Source organism: Sorex araneus, chromosome 11, assembly GCF_027595985.1.
Source record: "Sorex araneus isolate mSorAra2 chromosome 11, mSorAra2.pri, whole genome shotgun sequence".
Lineage (NCBI taxonomy): Eukaryota > Metazoa > Chordata > Mammalia > Eulipotyphla > Soricidae > Sorex > Sorex araneus.
In genome coordinates, this window is record NC_073312.1 from 32492569 (window position 1) to 32506731 (window position 14163).

At 39.5% G+C, this 14163-nt stretch overlaps 1 protein-coding gene across 2 annotated transcripts in view; it reads right to left on the reverse strand.

Annotated features, from left to right (window-relative positions):
* HELLS (helicase, lymphoid specific) overlaps positions 1 to 12064 on the reverse strand; it is a 30106-nt gene extending 18042 nt beyond the window's left edge. Inside the window, exons 1-6 of one of the 2 annotated variants that reach the window (XM_004607350.2) lie at positions 11915 to 12064; positions 11375 to 11496; positions 6091 to 6213; positions 3474 to 3530; positions 2423 to 2459; positions 2277 to 2341 (exon numbers count right to left, since the gene is read on the reverse strand). In XM_004607350.2, the coding sequence (XP_004607407.1) occupies positions 2277 to 2341; positions 2423 to 2459; positions 3474 to 3530; positions 6091 to 6213; positions 11375 to 11496; positions 11915 to 11945 (435 nt within the window). In that variant the 5' untranslated portion in view covers positions 11946 to 12064. Of the gene's footprint in view, positions 1 to 2276; positions 2342 to 2422; positions 2460 to 3473; positions 3531 to 6090; positions 6214 to 11374; positions 11497 to 11686; positions 11805 to 11914 lie in introns of those variants that run through there. The other variant, XM_055118987.1, reaches the window with a different exon arrangement.
* Positions 12065 to 14163: the final 2099 nt, after the last annotated feature.

The following is a 14163-nucleotide window of genomic DNA, read 5'->3' on the forward strand; positions in this document are numbered from 1 at the left end:
ATGAGCAATATTCAGATAACAAATGGAATGAAGTAGTACGATACATTCAAGAAACATCTCAAATTTAAGAAGAGAAAAATGATAGAACATGTTAGTGAGGGGCTGGAGTGATAGCACAGCGGGTAGGGCGTTTGCCTTGCACACGGCCGACCCGGGTTCGATTCCCAGCATCCCATATGGTCCCCTGAGCACTGCCAGGGGTAATTCCTGAGTACAGAGCCAGGAATAACCCCTGTGCATCGCTGGGTGTGACCCAAAAAGCAAAAAAAAAAAAAAAAAAAAAAAAAAGAACATGTTAGTGAGTGGTTAACATACATATCTGTCATGTGTTTTTGATGAATTATGTAAATACAGCTATACACATTCTGAAGTTGAAAAAATTTTATATATGGAACTCTGAAGCATTTTGGAGAACTATCAGTGACTCAATAAAAACATTTTATCTCCCATAATGATTTCTTCTTTAAAAGAAAAAAAATCAGGGGGCAAGACTGCTAGCAGCACATGGATGACCCAGGTTTAATCCCCAGAATCCATGTAGTCCTCTGAGCACTGCCAGGAGTAATTCCTCAGTGCAGAACCCAGAGTAACCCTGAGCACTGTCAGGTGTGTCCCCTAAACAACCCCCTAAATGAAAAAGATCAAAATAGAGGCTGTGGACACAGCTCACACAGCTCATTATAAACACATTTCTATATATATGTATATATGTGTGTGTATATATATATACACATATACATACATACATACATACATATATATATATATAAAACACCCTAAGTTCAAGATTCAAATAAGAAAAAAAAAATTTTAGGAAAAATTTTTTTCCAAATTTCACAAATTCCTGACCCTGCTAATCTACAGCTTCATCCTTTGCCATTCTTCTGTGTACACACAAACTAGATCCAATTATAAAGTTTTTTTAATTTGCCAATTATCTGGGACCTCTGGTCTTCAAGTTACTGTCAAAGTTCCATGATCTCATCTGGAACAATTTCTCAGTGTCTTCCTCGTCTTGCTTTTTTTTTTTTTCCTTGTCTTGATTTATCATTGCAAAACTCCTTGCCCTATCTTTAGAGGATTTAACATTAATCCCTCAGGTATTAACTTAGATGCAATTCGAGATGAAAATTTTATGAACTTTAAACCCGAGGTTAAGAGGCCCTCTACATACACTCAATTCAATATTCTAATGCAATTGAATACTCAATTCTATATATTTCTCACTGGATCTAAGCTAAATCAAGATAGGTTTACTTTTCTTTACTAACTCATTCACCTACTACAAAGACTACTCATAGCAAATACTCCAGAAATTCTCCACAAATATTTGATAAATGACTAGCTAGAACTCAAAAACATATTCATACTGTTGTTAAATAACAGGCTAAGTGCATTTCACAATTAAGATGGTTCTATCATTATTCATTATTATTGATTTGTGGGCCACACCTGGTGGTGCTCAAGGTTTTCCCCTGGCTTTGCTTTCAGGGATCACTCCTGGTGCTCAGGGACTATATAAGGTGCCAAGGTTGAACCCAAGTCAGCTGCATGCAAGGCTCTAGCCAATGTACTATCTCTCTAGTCCCAGAATCTGCTATTTTTAAATCAAATAAGAAAGAAAAATATCAGAGTGCCTAGACTAAAAACAAGTATCATGTGATTTCTCTCTCAACAATTTAGTCATACCTAGTTGTTAGGGGACCAATCTGAGCTAGGTACTCAAGGCTAGGTCCTAGAAATACTTGGGTTTGATCCATGGGGTTTTAGCATGCAAAACATGCACTCCAGAACACTGAGATATTCCCCCAGCCCTGACATTTTTTTTACTTTATATTTTGAGGATTTAAGGAGTTTGAATTTTCACGATCACGAATTTTAGATAAAATAAAAACAGCTGAATAATGCCTAGGGTATGTCTTAATTCTTTATTCTTTATTCCTATTTTGATGTAGCAATGAGAAGGAAACAAAAGGATACTATCTCCTACATAGTCAACAAGACACAAAGTTCTCAAGATAAGGTTTTGAGGTAAGAAAGAGGCACAAAAAAATAAAGAGGTACAATAATTTCTAATTACACTAAGTTCAGGCTAGAAAGATGTTATCTTTTCTAAAATACTCAGCACACTGAAAATACCACGCAGCCAACTACTTTGAATTGCTCTAGTTGTGACATGGCTTACAGCCCAATGCTTATTCTTAGTGGTCACAGGAAACCCACCAATTCAATTTTCACTCAAGATAAAATCTTATGTGAAATTCCTGCATTTTTACCTCTTTTGACATGACATCTGAAATACTGTATGACTCTTCTTCCCTTCCTCTTTTCTTTCTCACAACTACAAAAAAAAAATTTTTTTTATAATAAGGTAACAATATGTACACACGTATTCTTCAAAAATAGAGCAAGAATGTTTTACCTGGATTTTCTTCACTTCTATCATTGGAATTTTTATCCTAAAAAATAAGGATTCAGAATTTATTTTTAAATTATCATATATATCACCTTTAAGTTCATGATATTCAGTATAGTATGGGAGATAAATTCAATTTTCTGTAAAACTTAACATTAGATACAAATTAAAGTAGAAACTGAATACTAGCTTTTAAAAGTAGTGAAAGGAGCAAGAGGAACAAGAGGTTCCAAAAGAGTCATAAAGTCAGATTTGGAAAAGAGGCAGAAAACACAAATGAGAAATGATTCCATCAAATAATATTAAATGAAGCAAAAATCCCCTGAGGACTGAAAGAGAAAATACCCAGAGAGACTGGTTGGAGTAGGCAGGGCTGGGGATGTACTCAGTGACCCTGCATGCTTGAGAACCTCAAGGAAAAATGCAGATAAGTTTACAAGTGGACCCTGAAATAAACCAAGTTCAAATACCGATATTTTAGTAGTAATACATTGCCTTAATTCTGATTCACAAAATTATGTTCCATAAATCACTGAACTAGTGAACAATGAATCACTTACTCTAGGACAAAGGTATTTAAAGCTTCTCTGTTATATGTCTATATATAAAATGATGAGAAGACATTTCCATGTTTCCATTTAACATGTATAATAAAGATAGGTTATCGGGGCCAGGGATATTCTTGTAATGGCAGAGTGCATGCCCTAGCATGCATGAAGCCCTGAGTTCAATTATCTAACACTAAGCTACACAGCCAACAATACTCGTTCAGTGGCCCCTACAAAAACAAACAAGACAAAAACAAGGATATAGAACAAAGGTTAAACTTATACAGGTGATCAATAAAACCTAAAGAGGAATAGTACAGTGAGTAAGGCACTTACTCTGGACATAGCTGGCCCAGATTTGATCCTCAGTAATCCACACGGTCCCCGATCACCACCAGGAGTAAACCCTGAGTGCAGTGCCAGAAGTTCTGAGCACCACAGGGTGCGGCACAACCCCCCCAAAAATTACAAAATAAAAGATAAAGTTTACTAACTATTCAAGGTAATACCTTAGTAACTTTTAACATCTCCTTCTTTTTCTGCAATTTCTCTTTTTTCTTCTGTTCCTGTAAGATAATAATTCTTGCTGTCATAAAAAAAATGCAATGTGTAAACCACTTTTCAAATAACTTATGTTCAAAAATGGAAAAAGAATAAAAATTAGAAAACAGGCTAGGGCGATAGCTTAAAGAGCTAGTGTACATATTTTGCATGCCAGAGGCCTGGACTTAATCCCCATAACTTCATTTTCTAGTATCACAAAAGAGCAATCAAGCACTAAGCAAGAAGTAGACCTGAGTACCAGATTGCTTCGAGATCTGGCTCAAAAAAAATAAAGGAAAGAAGAAACACCAAACAAAAAAATCCTCACCGATACCATACCCCCCACCAAAACAAAAACACATTAGAAATTATAAAACAAGGGGAAACTTGAAAATTAAGCCTTAAGAGATTCCTCTTGCCTTAAGCAACTAAAATCCAGAAAAAATCTATTAATAAACTTTCAGACAAGATGCAGCAAAGTATAGTAAAGTTGACAGACGATAAAAAGAAATGTAGGGAATGTTCTGATCAGTTAACTGCTTGAAGGCAATTTCCTAATGCAAATAATACAGCAAATAACCATTACAATTCAGCTGTGTCATTTGAACTGAGAATACTTCAAAACAGTATAATCAAATGTCAAGTAGCAGAAAGAAAAGAACTGCACAAAGTCTTGAAAGATTTGGAAGGAAGTCTGCCCTGATACCCTGACTTTGCTGTGTGAGTATAACAAAGTCAAGGTCAAAGCAAGGAAAACAGTCATTGGAAAAAAGTGGGTAGAATACTTCCCTATACTCACAAGGGATCAAGAATAACTTACATTTCCTGTCAAACAAAGTAAAAAAGCCTCTCAACATTCAGAGCATCAAGAACAATCCTTAAAAGATGAGCCAAATTATTCCTAGATTAAAAGTTGTTCTATATGCAACCTTACAAAGCTTTAAAGGACAAGACACAAAGGATTCAAACCATTTTCAAGAGGCAGTGAAAAAATTTCAAGATTAGTTAAAAATGTAGTTGCCTTAAACGGAAGCTGAAGCTGGAGCCACAGCTCAGTGGGTAGGGTTCTTGCCCTGTAAGTGGCTGACTTAGGTTTGATTCCCAGCACTCTATAGGTTCTCTGAGCCCAACAGAAGTGATTCCTGAGTGCCAAGTCAGGACAAGCCCTGAGTACAGCTGGGTGTAGCCCCAAAACTAAAAATAAAAAGGGCTTGAGTAAAGGAAAAGAATTTAGCTGGGGCTGGAACAATAGCACAGCGGGCGGCCAACCCGGGTTCGAATCCCAGCATCCCATATGGTCCCCCGAGCATCGCCAGGAGTAATTCCTGAGTGCATGAGCCAGGAGTAACCCCTGTGCATCGCCGGGTGTGACCCAAAAACCAAAAACAAAAAAACAAAACAAAACAAAAAAAAGAATTTAGCAAATATTAAAAAATCTTGATTAGTAACTGTTAAATACGAATGGAGAAAAATTTGTTTTGAATTTGTACAAGTTTAAAATTTTTCATATATTCTAATAGACATACTGATTTTATCATATGCTAATTAAGTACAATAAGACTATAAAACAAAGGGAAGATGAATGTGAGGGTCAAGCAGTGAATTTACTTTAAATGGCCAGATAAGCCCTAAGTGAGAAAATTTTCAAGTCAAGGTTAGAGATAATGAAGCCAACCAGACATGCATGAGAAGACGGCATCACAAGACAGTGCACAGGTCTTAAAGTAAAAAAAGAATAGACAGTCAGACTGCTTGCACTCTTTTTACGGGTCCTAAGTAGGCCCAGGGTCCACTCATGGCAACAGTCTGCCCACCAAGCTGGCAGTTCAATGGTGGCTTCAGGGGGTATGTCAAACTCATAAAAATTGTATACTTTACAACGAGCACTTTTCTATGTCAGTTTTGCAACCATATCTTCTTAAATAACAGGACTGAGCAACAAAAAAAAATCATTTTTTAAAAAGAAAACCACTAAACAGGATAAAAATCAGTAAATAGATAATGTACACTGGTGGAGGGATGGTTGCCAAAACATCGTATGACTGAAACGATCATGAACAGCTTTGTAACCAATTGTATCTCATGGTGATTCAACTAAAATACACATATGGTGAATTAAATCCTCATTTACAATACTCAATAAAAAGGCAATATTAAAATATAGTACAGACAAAAAGCAGAGTAACAGGCATAGGGACTACTGAATTAAAAGACGAGTAGTTTGGGAGGTACTGGAAATGTTTTCTTCATTATGCTGATCTGTATCTCATCAAACTGTAAACTTAGAATGTCACTGTCATCCCGTTGCTCATCGATTTGTTCGAGCAGGCACCAGTAACGTCTCTCATTGAGAGATTTATTGTTACTGTTTTTGGCATATCCAATACACACGGGTAGCTTGCCAGGCTCTCTAAGAGGGGCGGAGGAATCGAACTCGGGTTGGCCTCATGAAAGGCAAACGCCCAACTGCTGTGCTATGGCTCCAGCTTAGAATATGTACTTTATTGCATGTAATTTAAACCTCAAAGCTTTAAAAAAAAAAAAAAAGATATTAACTATAGTCAAACAGATAAACATACATACCTCTAACTGCTGCTGTTCCATCTTAGTCAACAAAAATTTGGAGTAAATGTTGCTTTTTTCAAGCAAATGTTGAAGTCTGCGATATCTAATATCCGTGGACTCTCTATCCCATGATAAGCGAGCCTATCCAGAGAAGATTCCCATAATTACTGACAAGTTTTCTAACATAATGAAGTTTTCCATAAGCTGTATTGAAAATAGCTAAACAAAATTTTTTACATTGATTTCCAGAAATGGGAAAAAGTTTTACAACAAATTCACTTAAAAATACTTGAATTGAGGATCTATTTTAAGAAATTTTAAATTAATGCTTGAAAATACATGTTTAACCTTTAAAATTATGTTTGATCGGAGGGTGGAAAGAAAATAACAGTTAGAGGTGGCTTGGGGACCACTCCTGATTCACTTCTCAGTCTCCCTGTACAACTGGGGGGCCAATATGGTACTAGGGATCAAATCCTGGCCTGCCCACATGCAAAATATGCACTCCAGCTCTTTAAGTTATCCTCCAGTTCAACTTCTAAAGTTTTTAACAACAAGTTTTGTCTCACAGGTTAGGAACTAGAACAGTTTTTAAGAGCTTTCTTTAACATACTTTCGGCTTATATTTCATTCTAAACATCTTTCAATTATGAATCTGTTTTCAATTATTATTTTTATATGCTATCGATTTACAGAATGATTTTTAAGAGACTACAACAAATCTAGTGGTTGAGGAGGATTTCTCAATCCACCTTGAATTACATTTAAAAAGTAGCAGAGAAACGAAAGAAAACATAAAGAAACAAATAGAATTATTCAGTTGTCTATACACTCTTCTCTATGACAAAGAAAAGATATAAATATTTAAGCACCCAAAGATCTGTACTGCAAAGAACAGTCAGATTATACATAAAAATACAGGGATGGTTGTGCTTTAATAATATTATTTACATAAATAAGGAAAGGCAAAAATCTAGCTCATAATTTGCCAAAATAGTGTAACCTAAATTCAAGGAAAGTTTAAGTGGAGGGCTGAAGAGATAATGCAGAGGTTAAAGTACCTGCCTTGTTCACAGCCCACCTAGATTTGAATCCCAGGTCCACAAAGGGTCCCTGGAGCCCTGCCAGGAGTGATCCCTGAGCATAAAGCCAGCAGTAAGCCCTAAGCACTGCCTGGGTATGATCTAAATTCTCTATAAGGCAAAATGATACAACTTAGCATCCAGGAGTTTCACTGGTGGGGGTGGGGGGGAGGGAAGGCGGTTGGCAAGACAGGGCAGAGAGGATAACATAATAAACAATTAACACCATTCTATAATGACTTTTATTTCCTAAATGATTCAATCTCTAGTGTTTTTTTTCCCTTTTGGTCGTCCACACCTGATAGTGATCAGGATTTACTCCTGGCTCTGCAATCAGGGATCACTACCAGTGGGGCTCGAGAACCATACTGAGGGCTTGGGATCAAACCTGGGTAAGCTACGTGCAAGACAAATGCCCTACAAGCTTTACAATCTCTCCAGCCTCTAGCTTTTCTCTCAAAATTTTCTGCTATCAAAAAGAAAGATGACAGTAAGAATCAGAAAAATAAATTGGTAATTATATAGGTAATACACATCTATTACAGAATTCTGGGGGGAGGGAGCAGGCTAGGGATTAAATCAAGGGCATCATATATGCAAGGAAGCACACTATCTGCTGAGTCATATCCCAAGATTTAAAGAAAATATTTATTATATTTAAAGAAAATCTTTATCACCCATAATCCTGATACCCAATCATAGCACTGTTGTACCGTTGTTCATCGATTTGCTCGAGCGGGCACCAGTAACGTCTCCATTGTGAGACTTGTTACTGTTTTTGGCATATTGAATACGCCACAGGTAGCTTGCCAGGCTCTGTCATGCGGATGGGATACTCGAACCCAGGTCGGCCGTGTGCAGGGCAAATGCCCTACCCACTGTGCTATCACTCCAGTCCATCTATAATACATTTAATAAAAATCTGTTTAATGATTGAGTCTTGGTATGTTTCCATTGTCATTCATTCAGGCATCCAAATGTAAGATGACCTATGCACTTATCAACCTAGAGATTTCTTTTCCATTTCTAGACAGAAGATGGCATCTCATTAGAGTTTTCGTTCTAACTTCTTTCTACATACAAATTGTGTCAAATCATGCTTACATAGACAAAAACATAGCCTATAGAGTAAGAAACATGTAGCCTATTTTTGGCTGAATGTCTCAAAAATCTTCAAGTTTTGACTAAGCAAAATGTAGAAAGATTATGTATATGGAAATCATATTTCAGTTCACTAGAAAACTACATGATTAGGAGAACCTACTACTAAGCATACTTTATTTCTTTTTTGTTATACCTTAACATATTTATAAAAAGTTTATAAATATAAGGTATTGTGTTTTAATGTTTCAAATATTAAGAGAAATATAATAGCTCTAAAATTTAGCTGTCCAAACCAAACTTCTGTCAAACCTTGTCTTTTCTTCCTAAGTTCCTACATTTAACTCACAGGTTAATAGTTCAGTGCAAAGGAAGTTTATTATAAAAATTGTAGGAAAAAAATCATAGATACCCAATCATATGCCATAACAAATCTACTATGGCAGTCTTTTACAACTATATTGTGACAGTATGCATATACATATAGCACTGTCATCCCGTTTTTCATCGATTTTACTGTTTTTGGCATACTGAATACGCCACAGGTAGCTTGCTAGGCTCTGCAGTGCAGAGGGATACTCTCGGTAGCTTGCTGGGCTCAGAGAGGACAGAGAATCGAACCCAATGCATATACGTATACATAAATAAATACTATTAAACTTTATTTTTTATTTAATTCACCAAGAAATCTCACAATTCCTACCTTTCCCCTTTCATTACTTACTTAAAAGGTGATGCTACTTATAAAAATTGATTAACAATGACATTTTTCAAAAGGAAACAGAGGTGAGAAGTAAATGAATTTCAGAATCATTCTCCAGGCTTTACAGGAAACTTAAAATTTAAAACCAAGTAAAATGCTTCTCATTAAGAAACTTAAACTTGCTCTTCCTCTCTACGTAGTTCTAATTAATGTTAATAAATAAGTACTCTTCCAAAAGGAAAGAAATCTTTACTTCTGTTTAGTGAATCTTTCAGCCTCTAAAGACAAGTTTTTTTTTTAATCTCAAACAGAAAAGTCTCATTGTTAGAATTTTCTCAAATCGCAGGAATCTGTATCAATTAAAAAAAAAATCAGACAAATTCGTTTACACTCTGTACATAGGAAGGCTAATGTAGTAACAGTGGACCACAAATATGTTTTCCTTATTTTAGCAAATTTCACTTTTGTATTGATAGCACTGAAAAGAGCTAAAAGCTTTTCTCGTGGAAGATTAAAAAGATTTAAAATTGACATTTTAGATTCTAGGACATAATAACTCCTGAAAGCTAATTTTAATCATAACCCCTCTAACAGTTTTAGTTAGGACTGATTGCAAAATCTTAGTTGACTCCTATTTTCCACGAAAATAAAAAGTACTATAAATTCTGATAGACTCCTTTCAAATGGAAAAATGGTGCTCCCCAGTGGTCTAAGTAGTTAGGATTCAGTGCTTTCAAATGTAAAACTGTTTCCTTCCTTAACTAAGGCATTCAGGGAAATGCATTTTCATACAAAATTTCCCTCAAATTCTATTACTTAATTCAACAAACTAGATGAGTGAAACATCTAAAGACCCACTATCAAAATGATGGCTTTATAATACTTTGTTTTTCATCACACCATCTCTAAAGTTCACTCTTCAGAGAGTGCCTCAGAATTCATCCTTTACAACTGACCTTGTTTTATTTTTAGAATCTTAAGTTGTGCAACGTATTAAAATACTTTTTTCCATATTTAATTCAATACATTTACTACTATTGTTTGCTAGTATAGTCAACAAAAACAGAACTGTAAATGATGAATTAAGAAACAATATAGAAGCCAGAAAGAGAGTGCTGCCTTGCCCAGGCCACCCTAGTCCATCTTTGGCACCCATTTGGTCCCTGGAACTATGTCAGGAATGATTCCTGAAGCAGAGCCAAAAGTAAACCTTCAGCACTGCCAGGCTTGCCTCCACCACCTCAAAATAAATAAATAAATAAAAATAAAAACACTATAGAAGAGCAACTATTAGATAATACTGTGCGGAAAAGCAAAGTCATATGAGAACTTAGAATAAAGGTGGTTGGTTCAAGGTCAACCTCCAACCTCTTAATCAGTGTCTTCATCTATAAAATATAGTGAATATATAAAATCATCACAAGAGTCATACTAATAATTATATTAGTAATTATGATTACTAATTTAGCAACAGTATCTACCTTATAGCAAAAGGTTCAATAAGCAAATGTGCTAAGCACTCAGAACAGTGCCAGTTGCTGATGAGACGTTAAGGCTAACCAAAATATCATTGATATAAAGCACGGGTCCAACTGACACATTACATGTCTTTGTAGTGCATTAGTATCCAAACAGTTTTGTAATTACATGGTGCTCAGTCAATAGCAACGTCTATTTCCTAAGATATTTAAAAACTAGAACTGGGCTAAGCAGTGTGTGATCCCCGCCTCCCCGGCCTATTTCATAAGTAACTGGATGTAACAAAAATTCCTACATCAACATTATATTGGAAGGAATAGCTAAATCACTGCGAGAGTCATTTAATAGCAAACATCACTCTTTTTCCTGCATATGGCAAAAATATGCTGTAACTGTCCAAAGGCTACAAGTTGCTTTTAGGTTAGTAACCAACAAAACTTGTACAAGAAAGACAAGCAGTGCAACAGCAGCACGGAAGAAGTACACCCCGCTTTCACCTAAGCAATCTGAGGGAGGAAACAAACCAAGACGGAGGGAGGGAAGGAAGGAGGGAGGGAAGAAAGGAGGGAGGGAAAGAAGAGAGGGAGAGAGAATGAGAATACTGAGGAGCATCAGCACTGAAAAGCTAGAGAGAGGGAGAGGGAGAGGGGGGGGGAAAGACGGAGAGTGAGAGAACGGGGAGGGAGAGGGGGAGAGAGAGACAGAGAGACTGAGGGAGAGCACGAGAGAGCGAGAGCCAGAGCGAGCAGCAAGCGCGCTGAGGAGCATCAGCACTGAAAAGCCGCCTTCAAGCGCGGTGCCAGACCTCAGTGGGTCCCACCCGAGAAGCCGACTCGGCGGCACGTGCAGTTCCTCCCCGACACGAGCCGTCAACACTCACGCACCAGGCGTGCGGCTCCCGGTGCTCGGGAGCTCAGGGTCCTGGGCCCCCGCTCACCTTTTCCAGCATTTTGCGCTCTCGCTCCAGTCCGGCCGCCTCGAGCTGCTCTTCCTCTTCCAGCATCGCGGCCGTAATCACCCCACTCTCGGCCGCCTCCACCGTCTCCGGGGCCGGGGAGCCTAGGAGGGGGAGACTCGGCGCTAAAACGTCCGTGGGAAGCCCCCTCCCGCCGCTCAGCGCTCCGCCAAGGAGCCGGGGCGAGAAGCTCCAGCCCCGCCGGAGACTTCACCTCAGAAAACCTGGTCCTTCAGCGCCAAGAAGCAGCCTGAAGCGCCACCCCCCCCCCCTCCCCACCTCCACCCCGCTCACAAATGCACGCGGCGCGCCAAAACGCCGCTCGCCCGAATCGACAGCGTCCAGAGGGGAAGCCTCGGGACCTCTCCACGACTTCTTAATGCCACTTCGCCTCACTTTCCGTCCGAGGTCGACTTTTCTCCACACCCCGGCTGCAGCCTCCATGTCTCGCCGCCCCCACCCTCACCGTGCCCAGGACGCCGCCGCCCGCTCCCGAAAGCCTCCCGGCTGGCCCCTGCTCACCGCCGCTGCTCCCGGGCTGTTCAGCCGGCATGGCTAGACACACTCCGTAACAGGTCCCCTCCCCTCGGCGCCCGGGCTATCACACCACCGCTGCCTTTCCCAAACTTCTCGCGGAGGCCGCGGGCCACGGGGAAAAAGGCGCTCTTTTCCTTCGCGGGAAAACCTGTCGTCTCGCGATACTTCATGCCCCGAGCCCCGCCCCCAAGCCGGTCCGCGCGAGATTTTAGCGCTTTTAAGTCTGGGCTTTCGCCGCCTGAGGTGGCAGCGTTACACCTGTCTCAGGGTAAGTTACAGCCGTCCACGTGTGTGTACGTTCCTGGGGTACTCGGCCGCTCTCTTCACCGCTTGGAACGGCGGCTCCCAGTTACGCAATAATCTTCGTTGGGAGGCCCACTTGCACATTCTGACTACTGTGGCTGAAGCTCGACCCTTCGCCTCAGTACAAGTATCCTCGGAAGGGTTGCCCTCCGGGGCTCGGTGTGGCAAGTAAAAGGCAGGCTCGCTGGGGTGGGAAAAAAATCCCCTGAAATAACGCGCAAAGGGCTGTTTGGGGGGGGAGGGTGAAGTGAGACGAAAACAGTGAAAAGATGAAATTTGTTTCAGGCTAAAGGAGAACTGGGTGTGGAAATGGAAGCTGGGCGCCGGCAATATTCATCTTAAATAAAGTCGTGGACGTGTCATGCTGAGTTAAGTTGGGTGGAGAGAAAAGGACAATGATCTCAGGACCAGTCTTCAGTAGAAAGCTTGGGGTGGGGTCTGCGGAGGAGGGGCTAAGACAGGGAAGAGACCATTACACATAACCGCAGGAAGTGCTCACCCTGGAGGAGGAAGAGGTACTTGGAAGGTGGCAAAGTGTTCTGCAAGAAACCCCATCAGTAATTATACTGTAAACCAGTGTCTAAAAATGAGTAGGAGCCAGAAGTGCCTATTATAGAGGCGCTGACGGGCGGGAGGGAAACTGGGGTCATTGGTGGAGGGAAATGGACACTGGTGAAGGGATTGGTGTCAGAAAACTGTACAGCTTGAAACCCAATCAGAGAAACTATAACTTTGGTGACTCAATTTTTAAAAAATGTAGCACTGTCATCCTGTTCATCGATTTGCTCCAGCAGGCACCAGTAATGTCTCCATTGTGAGTTTTGTTACAGTTTTTGGCATATCTAAAAGACATGGGTAGCTTGCCAGGCTCTCCAAGAGATACGGAGGAATCGAACCCCAGTGGGCAGCATGCAAGGCAAACGCCCTACCCAATGTGCTATGGCTCCAGCCAAAATGTGGACTGTGTTATTTATTTAAATGTTCCACAAATAATATTCTTTGCCATGTAGTTTGTCTAAACTTGTCAGTTACTTTGGGGTCAGGCTTTATTTTCTTTTTGGCGGTGCTTTAATCTAACTCAGGGTTTCTCACAGTCCAGGCAAGCGCTCCACCCCCAACCTGGTCCTTTCCCTGCCATGCAATTCAGTGATTTTTGAAGTTCACTTTCCTACCTGATATGTATTAGAAAATAAGCTCCACGAAGGAAATAAAATCCCCCAGCCCTTCAAACTAACTTTATAGCCTGACAAAGGAGTTACAAATAATACTGCATTCAAGGTACCAAGTAGGTCACTGATATTACAATTATGTTAGCAAATATTTTTGAAGGGCAAGACCTCTAAAGTGAAGTTTCCCTGGGATCTATTTTAAAACCTTTATTTTTAAAATATACAATGAAACAAAGTTTTATTACATTTGAGAATTCAGATTTTGGCACTGAGTTGAAAATAGTGAAATATGTACTGAATACAAAATCCACCCTTTGTCTGACAAGTATCTCTTTTTTTTTTTTAGACTCCCCCTCCCCAACATTCTGTCAACCAATCATGGCAAATTAAAGTATAATTTTTCAATTGCTACCTCACATTTTTGCCTCTTTTATATCAATCTTTGTATCAATATCTTTATGAAATACAATGTCTTCTTATCCAAAAAGAATAGGAAATTAAAAGTATCAAACTTTTTGGTGTTATAAAAAACATCAGTGTGGATTCTGAAAAATGGGACCATTTTAGGTAAAATACTCTGAAGTTCCTATGTTAGAAAGCAATTGCTTGGGGGCTGGATACAGTACAGAGGGCAGGATGCTTGCCTTGCAGCGTTTGACCCTGGTTTGATCCTTGCCACCCCATTATGTTCCCCCAACACCTGCCAGGAGTGATTCCTGAGCACAGATCTAGGAGTAAGCCCTGAGCACTGCGGGGTGTGGC